At 39.3% G+C, this 13307-nt stretch overlaps 1 protein-coding gene across 1 annotated transcript in view; it reads left to right on the forward strand.

Moving 5' to 3' along the window:
* Window positions 1–9816, forward strand: part of HSP90B1 (heat shock protein 90 beta family member 1) — a 13479-nt gene extending 3663 nt beyond the window's left edge. Inside the window, exons 2-18 of the mRNA XM_026863910.1 lie at window positions 95–380; window positions 1043–1184; window positions 1264–1380; window positions 1759–2090; window positions 2898–3009; window positions 3675–3791; window positions 4373–4489; window positions 5194–5331; window positions 5429–5506; window positions 5603–5668; window positions 5927–6196; window positions 6425–6670; window positions 6949–7085; window positions 7422–7500; window positions 7596–7751; window positions 8279–8377; window positions 9555–9816. Of these exons, the coding sequence (XP_026719711.1) occupies window positions 95–380; window positions 1043–1184; window positions 1264–1380; window positions 1759–2090; window positions 2898–3009; window positions 3675–3791; window positions 4373–4489; window positions 5194–5331; window positions 5429–5506; window positions 5603–5668; window positions 5927–6196; window positions 6425–6670; window positions 6949–7085; window positions 7422–7500; window positions 7596–7751; window positions 8279–8377; window positions 9555–9584 (2522 nt within the window). The 3' untranslated portion in view covers window positions 9585–9816. The remainder of the gene's footprint in view (window positions 1–94; window positions 381–1042; window positions 1185–1263; window positions 1381–1758; window positions 2091–2897; window positions 3010–3674; window positions 3792–4372; window positions 4490–5193; window positions 5332–5428; window positions 5507–5602; window positions 5669–5926; window positions 6197–6424; window positions 6671–6948; window positions 7086–7421; window positions 7501–7595; window positions 7752–8278; window positions 8378–9554) is intronic.
* Window positions 9817–13307: the final 3491 nt, after the last annotated feature.

The following is a 13307-nucleotide window of genomic DNA, read 5'->3' on the forward strand; positions in this document are numbered from 1 at the left end:
CTGCTGCCGCGCCGCTCTCCCGGGAGCGGGGCTGGGGGGAGGGGAACGGGGACGGTATGTCTAACGCGGCTCATGCGCCGCCATGGAGGGTGAGGGGGTGGGGGTGGTGTCCGTCCCCTTCGCCCATCTCTGCAGTCTCCGGTTGGGCTGAGCTTTGCTCGAGGACGGGGTGGGGGGCGGAACAGCGCTGAATCTAAAACCGGGGAGAGGAGTAAGCGGAGAACTTGGGTAGTTTGTAGTGGGGAACAGTCTCGGATTGATGGATTCCTTGTTTTCCCAGTGTCGGTTAGAGCTGATGAGGTGGATGTAGATGGGACCGTGGAAGATGACTTGGGTAAAAGCAGAGAAGGGTCTCGAACAGATGATGAAGTTGTTCAGAGGTTAGTACCTGGCGTTCTGGGTAAGGTACTTCGGAAACGCTAAGGCTTTCTCTGGCTTTTGAAGGGTCATTTCGAACATCAGTAACGCCTAAAGTCTCAGCAAATGGCGGGGGGGGAGAAACGCCATTCAAATGAGAGATTTAGTCAGCTGGGAGAAATATTTCTGGAAAAGACTGGTGCTTCTAAACAGAAGTGAGCTTGAGAACTTGGGATTCAAAATTATTCGACTCTAAGATCAACAGTTACGTAAAATCTCATACATTAATAGGGGTTTACTCTTGTATGTGGTAAATTGTGTCAGTTTAGTGCCTGTTGATGAAATGGTGTTATGCCCATGAACCATCTCATCTCCTATGAGGTATGTATCACATGCTGAGAATTACAGTGGCTTAAACATACCTATATGCTTCCCTGAATTTCTTTTTTTAGGAAAAAAGTCTTGCAAGCATGGCTTTTTCACTCAGATTTTATGTTAAGGTAATGCAGTTGAGGATAAATGCTGTTGCACATATCTCATTTGATCATGTAACTTTTGGACTGTGTCAGTGATTAAGGGTCTTAGTATTGTTCCAGCTAGACTATTATTGCTGTTGCTAGACGATAAAATTAGTGATACTGTTTGTGGACAAGACTGCTTGACAGGTTTTCATTGTCCCTAACAGAGAGGAAGAAGCTATCCAACTAGACGGCCTAAATGCATCCCAGATCAAAGAAATCCGAGAAAAATCTGAGAAGTTTGCATTTCAAGCAGAAGTGAACAGAATGATGAAACTTATTATCAATTCTTTATACAAAAATAAGGAGGTTAGTGCCTTTATCAGTAGAACATGTTAGAACTGTTTGTGTGTGTTCTGGAATTCCTGACTACTGGTTTCTATTTCAGATTTTCCTCAGGGAACTTATTTCAAATGCTTCGGATGCTTTAGATAAGATACGGTTAATATCCTTAACGGATGAAAATGCTCTTGCTGGTAATGAGGAACTTACGGTCAAAATCAAGGTAAGAAGCATTAGGAGCAATCATCTCTTATGGAAGAGTGGTGCGAGGAATGTAAGAACATAGCACATCATTAAATCTAAATTTTTGGCTTAATACTGATGCAAATACAAGCTAGAACCATGTCGGGACCTTTGCAATTTATCAAAACTACTCTTCTTCTAATGGTGAAAATAGATTTCTGATTCTACAAAGTGTAACTGATGTATTGGAATACTTCAAAGATAGGTTTTATTTTTGTAGTTACTGCAAATTTGTTTTATTGTAGTCAAGCATGTTTGAATTTGAATAGCTGCTGCTCTACTTGCCACTCTTCTGTGGCAGTGTATTATGTATTAAGATTCAAAGTGAAGTCAAACTGCATTTTGGTTTTTTTTTCAGTGTGATAAAGAGAAGAACATGCTTCATGTTACAGATACAGGCATTGGCATGACAAAAGAGGAGCTAGTTAAAAACCTGGGTACCATTGCAAAGTCTGGCACAAGTGAATTCTTAAACAAGATGACTGAAATGCAGGATGATAGCCAGTCAACATCTGAGTTAATTGGCCAGTTTGGTGTTGGCTTTTATTCTGCTTTCTTAGTAGCTGACAGAGTTATTGTCACATCAAAACACAACAATGATACTCAGCACATCTGGGAGTCAGATTCAAATGAATTCTCAGTAATTAATGACCCAAGAGGAAACACTTTAGGACGTGGCACAACCATAACGTAAGTATTAAGTTTCTTTGGATTTAAAAGAGAAAACCTGTATGGGTACACTTTGCTGATTTGAAATATGTGGATGACTTTAGCATTGTGACTCATACATTATTTGATTCTTGTAATACAGCTTCTTTCAGTTTAATAGAAACAAATCAACTATCATCTCTACACATTTATTTTGGATGCAGTTAATGTAGCTTGCTTTGCATTCCATTAGATGAACTAAGAAAACCACGAGCATCTTGACAACTAACTGTCTGCAAGTGATTCCAGACAGTTCAGCTGCCTGCAGACTCATTCAGTTCCTCAACACAACTGGCCCATTGAAACCTATGCAGGCGCTGTAAAGCTTCCTCTTGAAAACTGACTGTTGTTTATATACCAGTGAGACTAGAGGTAGTTTGACAGTCCTATTTTCATTGCTTATGTGAGCAGATAAATTTATCTGGTCTGGGTATAGAGGACTTCTTCCTGAAGAAGGCACTTGGTATGAAAAAGTTCACCTTGATGCTCTAGTTCCAGTAAAGCTAGTGAATTCATCAAGGTCCTGATAAGTATCCATATGATTAAAGGTTTTCATTAGACTTATGAATGTTATGTTCTGCCTGCCTCAGTCATTTGAAAAAAAAAAATTGCCTCTTCTCATTGGAGCAGTTTAGTAGGGATTCTATTTTTGATACTTGGAGCTGAACAACTAAAAGCTGACGTGTAAATTTGCTATAGCTGCAACAGTAGGAAAATGCATCTCCTCATGCACAACTAGTTTAAAATACTTGTCCAGAACCTTGACTGAAGGGTCTGTATTTTCTTTAGCCTTGTCTTGAAGGAGGAAGCATCTGATTATCTTGAGCTGGATACTGTTAAAAATCTAGTGAAGAAATACTCGCAGTTCATAAACTTCCCCATATATGTGTGGAGTAGCAAGGTAAGGATGTTCAACTGAGCGTTGCATGATATGAGCTTTGGTTCTGAGAACTGTATGGCCAGATCTTTCAGAAAGGATGAGGATATACTGTAGAACTTCTACTTGTCTAATTTCTAAAATTCTTTGGTTCCTGACTCTTCTGGCTAGTATTTTACTAGTTACTTGTTCTCCAAAAGTTAGTGTGTTGCTAAAATCACAGACTTTAAAGGAACTTGATTTTATTCTGACTCAGTATTACCAAAGGACTGTGCTATTTACTAAGAAAAAACTTTCTTCCACTGCCTTTGGTAGCTGGAGGCTTTCGTAAACTTTAAAGCAGGGCCCATGATGAGTGCCCTGAAAATAGGGCAGCATCTTAACTTTTCCTTCTGATGATTTCTTGGTGTAGCACTAGCTTAAAATTACCCATGTCTCTGACTAGCATTGTGTAAAGCTACAAAAAAACTTAAATTTGAGTACAGTAACTCTCTGGTATATTGAAGGAAATCATGTATTCATGAAAAATGCAACTAAAGAAACATAGCTACCTATAGAGAAATGCTTGCAATAGGCAAATAGCACAAGTTAAACTAGTGCTCTGAGAGATGAAGCTGTTTTCTAGTATTCTCTCACACACCTGGTGGGAAGCCAAGCAGTCAAGCCCACACTTTAAATTGTCTCTTTAGACAGAGACTGTTGAAGAACCCATTGAAGAGGAGGAAGCAAAGGAGAAAGAAGAAACTGATGATGATGAAGCTGCAGTTGAAGAAGAGGAGGATGAGAAGAAACCAAAAACTAAGAAGGTAAGTTTTGTGAGACTTGGGGTTTTGTAACTCATGTCAGATGGTTCAGCAGTTTTCTTAAGTAGCCTTCCAGAGGTGTGCTTCAGTGGTGTGTGTCTGTGCTTTCAAACAGCAGTTAGACATCTTGTCAAGAAATAAGACTGTAAACAAAACAGACTTGGTTGAAGTCATGCACATAACTGACAGTAGCCTTGTGAGGCTGTGGTCCCAGAACTAATTCTAAATACTTGAATGATCTGCTTGTAATGGTAATGGACTTCAGTAAGTTGACACTGAGTACTTTAAATTGAGTATACTCTGCTGGAAAGCTTTTTTCAGAATGGCACTAGAAGAGAAATAGTGATGCTCAGTGAATGTGTTAAGTACACATAGGATATGCTTGTAGTGTAGACTTAAGTTTTGTTCCCATGTGTTCCATTAATGTGTATACTTGAGAATATCCAGGCCATTTTATAAATTAGAAAGAGCATGTATTTTTTTGACATGCTGTTCTATGACGTAGCCTCAGTGGAGTGTCTTTAACTGACTCAACATGAAGTAAAGAATAAGTCTTTATCATACTATGGTGTTTATATATTTAGGTTGAAAAGACTGTCTGGGATTGGGAGCTCATGAATGACATAAAACCAATCTGGCAGAGACCATCAAAAGAAGTTGAAGAAGATGAATACAAAGCTTTTTACAAAACTTTTTCTAAGGTAAGCTCTGAGCATCAAGATTGTTCCAAAGCAAGAGATTTGCTTATAGTATCCCTTGCTGTGTAAACAAAACTGAGTGCTTATAGTGTGGGCTATTTCTGAAGAAAAAATTAATTGCTGTCAGTAGATAGACTGAGTTGCGGAGAGCTTAGGAGGAGGTACAGCATCTCAGGAGTTCATCTTTTTTTCCAGAGAGAAGGTACTGTCACACAAGTGTTGAATGGCCTAGGTTTGAGAAGTAATATGTTCGAGTTTGTGGAGCTTACTGGTGTGTTTAATTGTTGACAGGGAAACTTTCATTTAGTCTGGTGGTGCTTGTGTTGTACATCGTGGAAGAAAGGAAGATACGGCTTCCTAGAAACAATACTGTCTTTATGTGTAAATACAGTGTAATATGTTACTTGGGAGCCTCTTGCTGTGCTGTCATGATACTGTATTGGTTATGGTGCTGTTGGTAACTTTTTGCTAGTTGGCTTGTGAAAATAGAAAAAATAAAAAACCACCACAATCCCAGACTGGTAGATCTCAAGAAAGGTTACTTCTGCATAAGTAATTCAGCTGAACATGGAGCTTTTGTCTCCATAATAGATTCTAACAAAACGTGGTTAGTTTAATTGTAAAATTACACTTATTTGTTATTACTCGAAATGTATTAACATGCTGATAACTTCTCCATGTCAATTAAAAGAAATCTCTCTTCACAGGAACACGATGACCCAATGGCTTACATCCACTTCACTGCTGAAGGGGAAGTAACTTTCAAATCTATCTTGTTTGTTCCTAATTCGGCTCCACGTGGCCTGTTTGATGAATATGGATCCAAAAAAAGTGATTTCATTAAGGTAGGACAAGCAAGTGTGTGGGTATGGTTTCATGTCACTAAAGAAGATCAAAAAAGCTACAAAGATAACCTGGTTGCTGTTTTCTCTTGTAATCCAGCTGTATGTTCGAAGAGTGTTCATCACTGATGACTTCCATGACATGATGCCCAAATACCTTAACTTTGTAAAGGGTGTTGTAAGTATTACAAGTCTTACTTGAACTTGATTTTAAAAAAAAAAAAAAAAAATCAAGTACTGTAAGCTATACTTAAGAAGCTTCTTCCTCAATTAGGTGGATTCTGATGATCTTCCTTTGAATGTGTCTCGTGAAACACTTCAGCAGCATAAATTGTTAAAGGTGAGCTAATTGATCTTAAATTCCTTTATTGTAAACACAGAATAGTAGGAAGATTTAGAAAAATAATGTCCTGATTAATTTTACTTTATATAAGGACTGTGAAATTACAGGAAACTCCCACACTGCTGTTTTCAGACTACTGCTGTTCACTTTAAATCGGGGACACTTAAGTGTCTTGAATCCATCCTTTGCCATGGGATTGAATTGAGGGTTCTTCCAAGTGCTTATTGTTATAACTTGGTGTTGCTGCTTTTTTAGGTGATTAGAAAGAAACTTGTTCGCAAAACTCTTGATATGATCAAGAAAATTGCAGAGGAGAAATACAATGACACATTCTGGAAAGAGTTTGGTACTAATGTAAAGCTTGGAGTTATTGAGGATCACTCCAACCGTACACGACTGGCTAAACTTCTTCGCTTCCAGTCTTCCCATCATGAAAGTAACCTCACAAGCCTTGACCAATATGTGGAAAGAATGAAAGAGAAGCAAGATAAAATTTACTTCATGGCAGGTGCCAGCAGAAAGGAGGTATGTGAATGTGGAAGAAAGAGGGGAAGGGGAAAAAGTGTTACAGCTCCTAGTTAAAGTGGTACCATAACCATTGTGAACTGTTTATTTGCTGTAAACATGGAGGCTCCATGCTTACATTACTACTGCAGTTCAGGTTTTGTTGCACCAACATTTGTTGAGTAGTTGTACGAGTTTCAGTAGCTGCTGGTACCAGTGTAATTAAATTGATCTGTTTTGTCATTTTAGGCTGAGTCCTCACCATTTGTTGAGCGTCTTCTGAAAAAAGGCTATGAAGTGATCTATCTGACTGAACCTGTAGATGAATACTGTATTCAGGCTTTGCCAGAGTTTGATGGCAAGAGGTTTCAGAATGTAGCGAAAGAAGGAGTCAAGTTTGAAGAAAGTGAAAAGTCCAAGGAGAGTCGGGAAGCCTTGGAAAAGGAATTTGAACCACTCTTAAACTGGATGAAAGACAAGGCTCTAAAAGACAAGGTAAAATTTTATGCTATATATAATGTATATTTGTAAATGCTGTTGTACTTGCGACAACGCGCCTTGCTGATTATCTGAGCATAGACTTGAGTAGCTTCTGTCTTTCCGTGCATAAACGTGTTTAATGCCTTTATTTCAGGAAGATAATGAGTTAGAATATCATCTTGGAGCCTTGAGAAAGTATTCAAGTGACAGGAAAATTTCAGAGTTATTTACTTTATTCTTTGTAAGCTATTAGCTCTGTGAACTAACACTAAGGCTTTTGGTTTTTTCTACAGATTGAGAAAGCTGTGCTATCCCAACGTTTAACCCAGTCTCCATGTGCTCTTGTGGCTAGTCAGTATGGATGGTCTGGTAACATGGAAAGAATCATGAAGGCTCAAGCTTACCAAACTGGGAAGGATATATCTACAAAGTAAGCTTTCAGTTATGTAGAAGCAGACGTGAAATGTAGTTGATGGCCTCTCTTCCATCTCATTCAGATGATCTTTCATATTTTTAGGTCACTTATAACCAACTTGCAGTCTCATGATAATCTTACACTGTTATTTCAAAGCCCAGTATGTAAAATTGCTTGGTGAGCAAAACTGTCTGCTTTGCTGCCTGTCACTTTTTTTAGGGTTAAGCTAGTTTGAGTGGGGCAGGGGGAGGAATACACTTGTTCCTGTGGCTGTAATCAGTATTCCGGGGTTTAAAGATGTAGCGCTGTCCTGTACTTCAAAACTTAGCGATGTAACTTTATTCTTTTCAGTTACTATGCTAGTCAAAAGAAGACATTTGAAATTAACCCCAGGCATCCACTGATCAAGGACATGCTGAGGAGAGTCAAGGTAAAGAAATAACAGTAATCAAATACTGACTACTTGGCTGCATACAACCTAATTAACAGTTTTGATTGGGTTTTTTTCATGCTTTTCCATATTAGGAAAATGAAGATGACAAAACAGTTTCAGATCTTGCAGTGGTATTGTTTGAAACTGCAACTTTGAGATCAGGATATATGTTACCAGACACTAAGGAATATGGAGACAGAATAGAAAGGATGCTTCGTTTAAGTTTAAACATTGACCTGGATGCACAGGTTAGTTTGCCTTCAACTTTGGGCTAATTGACTTCTGCTACATCTAAAAAAGCAGATACTTGACAGACTTGCATAAAATGAAATGTATCCAACTTCCTGCATTTAGGTGGGCCAGCAGGAGCCCAGTTCAGGTACCTGTGTGTACTTCATGCTTATGTCCTCCCTTCTGCTCTTCTTTCCTTTTGCTTGAGATTCTGCTCTTTCATTATGCTTCTCAAGAGTTGTCCTTAAGTGGTGTCTCTGTGGGAGTAAATTAGGGGCCAAAAGCACATGTGCCCATCACATTAACGGAGAAATTCGTAAGTGGGTATAATAATATAGGGGTTCTTTATAATCCTGTGCAAGAACTTACAGGTATCTCACTGGACGAGACATGATAGTGTGTCAGTGCTAAACAGAACTTGCTTTCTCCTTCAGGTAGCTCGGGGCAAATGTTAGGAACCAATAGTGAATATTTCCATAACCTGTATTTAGCTAGTCTGCAACTGGTAAACATCTTAAGCAAATTGCTTGTGACCTTCCTACAGGTGGAGGAAGAACCTGAAGAGCCTGAAGATGCAGCTGAGGAGGCAGAGCAAGATGAAGAGGAGGTGGATGCTGATGCTGAAGACAGCGAAACACAAAAGGTAAGGTCTTCAGTTTGATTCTTCTTGCCAATATTTATGTGCAGTTTTGTCTGGTGCTTCCTGGCAACAAACTTGTTCCCTTTGCCTTTCATGACACTAGTTTTTAGTGTGAGGTTTACCAAGCTTTCCTTGGAGGGGAAAAATGTGCAGCACAGATGACACTTCCTTATCAAACTATGTTGTAAGAAGAAAACACCAGATATGTTCAAGGTTGGAGCTAAATTAAGTTTCAGAGATTGTAACAGAGTGCCCTATGGCAAGAAAGTGGCAGCACATCTTGTACAGTGAACTTGGTGCTATCTGTATTTCCATAGTTTATGGGCAATAACATTGACAAATTGGCAAGTGTGTAGTTTCAAATGCATACAACAATACAGACTTGCAGTGGTGCTACAGACAACAATGCTACCTCTAAACAGTTGACTGTTGTCTGAAGTCAGCCTTTGCTTTAGCTAGTGTCTGCAGTTTTCATATTTTTATAGATACGCTGAACTCTTCCAGTACCACAGTTTGATAACATGAACTTCTAAAGTTATTACAAGGTCCCAACTGGATCTGCTTTCTCAGGTTGCTTTTGGAAGAGTCCTACAAGATTGTAACTAGCACAAATACAAAGTTGAAAAGATGTTTACTGTTAAACGTCTGATTACATAAGAATAAATATGAGAAACAATGCTTATTCTACTATAGCAACGTAATATTGATGCCATTACTACTGTGTTTACATAGCAGTATAACCTGCAGTGGCAGTAATACATTATAACAAAGCAAAGTTATGTTCTACTTGTTGGATTAGCACACTTGCAGGATACGGTTTCTGACTACTAACTGAAAAACAGACATGCTCCCTAGCTTGGCAAGTAAATAGGGCTATTAACAAGCACTAATCCTGTACCTCAAAGTTAGCCTAGTAAGCATTAAAGATGAAATGGTACACTAGATCTGGTGCTGGTGTCTGAGCAGACTGAAAAAAAGTTACTTTTTTTTACTCTTAATAGCAAAGGTTTCATGTGCTATCATTTGAACAAAAGTTTGACTTTCACAACTCCTTGAAAGTTGTATTACTTGGAGCTTTGGAAAGCAGCAGCAGTACATGAATCCAGTTCTCCTGGGACAGCTCTTGTAACCTTTTCTGCTTCCAAAAAGCAACATTCTGATTGTCTCTTTGTCTCTACAGGAATCCACAGATGTGAAAGATGAACTGTAAGCTCCACTCAACTACCGTCCTGCATTGAGGGGTTAGGAGGGAATGTGAAATAGATTGTTTTGGTTTTTTCCACTGTAAAATGCTGAGGGATGGTATGGGGTTTAAGGGTGAAGGAGAATTTTTTTTTTTTAAGTTCACTTTTCTAAAAACATTCCTCATGAATGTAAATTTGTATTATTTAACTGACTTGGTGTAAAATCTTGTCATGTACAAAATAAAATGTTCCCAAACACCACTAATTCTAAATTTATACACAGTAAACTCATCTTGTGGGCTAGTACAAAGAAAGGGAAGGGATTGTCTTGAGTGTTTAGGTCCTTTGTACTACAGGCACTTTGCAGTACTTGTGCCTTTCTACACTGGCACAGCAACACCTAGCTGTGTAGCATATGCATAGGGTTGGGTTTTGTGTTAAACCTGCTGTGCTATTTAGCCAAAATAGACGTGCTATCTGAGAGCTGTGTTGAATTTAATAGTTGAAGTAATTACTCAAGAAGTTATGTGTCTACTGACATCTTAAGAAAGATGAGATAGGGCATTTAAAAATGGCATGAGAACTGAAGTCCAGCCACCTTGCAGTGCACTGTATGGAACTTGACTCCACTGTCCACAATAGGCAGTAGTAGCTTTTACATTTCACAAAAATTTCCTTTGACTAAATCTGTGAACAGCACCAACCCGAAGTGGCTTATTGTCTCTGAGCTCATGCTATTCTCCATGATACTTGGTAACCCTGCCTTTCACAGGTCCTGCTTTTCTACAGTTGGACTGCTTTTTGAAAAGGCAGAAGCACTTGCCTCTTATTCCTTAAAGCTGTTCCTAAACTTTCATTCTTGTTCTATGTCTCTTCAGAGTGGCAAAGCACTGTAGATACCTGCTCTTAGCTCAAGTTAACTGTTGATGCCAAATTGTAATGTAGAGAGGTTGAACTGGAGGCACCACTTTCTCTTCTGTTCATTATATTAGCTTTATGTGGTGTTTGGATGAAGTACTCTTTTTCTCACTAGTACCTCTTACTCTGAAACATCTTCATGGGGTTGGTAGAAAGTGTTTACATGGAAGGTGGGATTTTTTTGCCTTCCTCTATGAAGTACATAGCATCACTGTGTATAGAAGTACTATTCCTACTGAAGAACCACTCTTCTGTTTTGTGAACAGAGCTTCTGTGAAGTTTGAGGTTCTGCAATCTGAAGCAAAATAAACTTTCTAGTTCAGTGAGGGCACTAACCACTGACCTGAAGAACTGCTTTCCATTTACTTTTACTAGGCTGTTTCTATATTGCCCCAGTACTGTTTCCATGCAATAAATACAAATGCCCTGTATCTGTGTGGTTATTGTGTTAGGGTTTATGTGGAGGTGTTGGCTTCATTGAAGTATGTGGCTTCAGACTTCAAGGACTGGGAGCTTAGTTTTGTATTTTTTGAGGGAGTTTGGGGTTGTTTCATTTTCTGCTCACTGTGGTAGTATCTCGGATGCACCGTAAGAGCCTTTTATGAGAGGATGCTGAGTGGTCTAACCCTAGTGTGTAGTTCAGTAGCTAGCAATATCAGCTCTAATAGCATTCCTTTGTTAGTATGGAATAGGGCAAGTGCACCATTAAGGCATGGTCCTCTTATTAGAGCAGTGGAACTTCTGTGCTCTGTAGCAACTGACTGCTGCTGAGGTTTTGATTTAATACTTCCTAAAATATCACTTCTAGTGATACACTTCTGAGTATATCAATACACACCTCTCCGTATCTCAACCAGCCTAAGTAATAATTGTAGCTTGGGCTTGCTGTATGGTTAAGGGTGATTCTACAGCTAAACAAATGGAAGAGTTGTGGAAGTGTAAGGTTGCTTGCTCCAGACAGTGTTCTCTTGTAGATTTTAGCAACCTTTGCTCTGCTACATAGCTGAAGTTCTCAATGCCTTGACTGGTTTTAGGATGACATATACCTAATTCAATTTCAGAAATAATAAAGAGCACACTTGAGAGTCATGCTTTCGTCTTTCTTCATGTTCCTCAGCTGAGAATATCATGTGCAACATAGCTGTGGTCCAGCTGCTTTCTCAATCCTGGAGTGACAAGTGTTTGCTATTAATAAGCACAAAATGCAGTTGTAAGCTTGCTCCTTTTTTTTTTTTTTTTTCTGTTTAAGAAGTGTCTCACAGTCATACTGAGGCTATTTCCGTGCTGCTGTCATGCCAATTCTGGGGGTGTCACCTCTGCTGTTAAAACCTGGTGTATTGTCAGCTTTGCTGTTCCTGGATGGGCACTAATGAGAACAGTTCCCTCAGTGCCAGAAAAGGCTGGGGTAAAACAGATGATCCCTGTTGCTCAGTTTCCATTAGCAGTAGGATACATTTAGATCCAAGCCAAATTAGTAACAACTTCCCCCTGCAGCCTTTAGAAGAACCTTTAGAAAATGGGGAGAAATGCGGCTTTTGTGTCAGAAGTCGGCAACAGTGACAGAGGTGATACTCTGACAAAATGTAACGTAGTAAGGTTTGGCAAGTCCTGGATCTTTAAAGGGATAATTGAAAACCTGTTGGTCCTGCCCTAGTTAGAAGAGGAACAAAATGCTGCTGAATTGCCTCATCTTGTCTCTTCAATAAACTATTTTATGCTGAGATAGAAGATTGTCAATCTCAGCTTTGTTTAAGTACAGTGAAGAAAACAGTTTCACCAGAACTGGACTTAGTAAGATGTTTCATTGACTGATTTCATTTGGGCTTGACATCTGAGATTTACTTGAGGCCTTTTTATGCTGCTGTCACTGATAAAGGTGCCTGAGACTGTGATCCAGTAATACTAAGTACTCACTGCAGCCTGAACATCCACACACGCACACAAGAGCAGGAGAGGATCTCGTCATGCCTTGGCTGCTTTTCCAGATCAGCCAACAGTTGCAAAACTGCAAGAGCAGAGGCACATACACACGCAGAGCAGCTATGAACTCTTTATCCCAAGAAAACCAATTCCAACTTACGGAGACATATATAAAATTAACAGCTTCACAGCTGGAACAGATGTGAAAGTAGCACTTTCAGTGATCATTTCTGGATTTCTCTGCTATTACAAGAGCTCCAGGTACTTTGCCATTAGGATTTAGGAAGCTTTTTTGTTTCCTTAATAGGTCATCTGTCAGATTCTGGTTTCCCCCCCTCCCCCCCAAGTTAAATCTGAGTGAAAATTGAAGGTGCAGCCTGTGCCTTGTTTGAGTACCTTTCTCAACTGAAAGCAGTCCCAAACCTTCACAAGCTCTACTGCATACCATTCAGAAATGGGTGGTTGTACCATCTTTGTAGGATGTTGACTTTGTGTATCTCCTTGAGTTCCTGGAGGAGAGAGTTTTGTGGCAGTCCTATTTCAGGACTGAAAGGTAAACCTGCACTTATTTCAATTTTGTTTATTTACAGCTATCAAAATCAGAGGTAAACAGAAGTTGCCCAAATGGCGTAAACATACGTAATTTCAGTGAAATCTGTACCTACTGTCCCACTTCAACTAATACAACCAAGTTGTAAGATCCTCTCCAACCTTACAGCAAACCAAAGTAGATTTCCTATTAGCAATACAGACAGAAAGCCAATGTAACTGCCATTGCAGCAGTTAGCCAGCATTTGGAGTCCAGTGCAAGAAGCACTGCAATAAAGAATCCTTCTTACTTGTACATGCCATCACTTACTGTACCAGGTTCTGGGTTACATAGAGTAAAACCGAGTTAAAGTTTAAAAGGG

Source organism: Athene cunicularia, assembly GCF_003259725.1.
Source record: "Athene cunicularia isolate RWA chromosome 1 unlocalized genomic scaffold, athCun1 chr1_part2, whole genome shotgun sequence".
In the NCBI taxonomy this organism is placed as follows: Eukaryota; Metazoa; Chordata; class Aves; order Strigiformes; family Strigidae; genus Athene; species Athene cunicularia.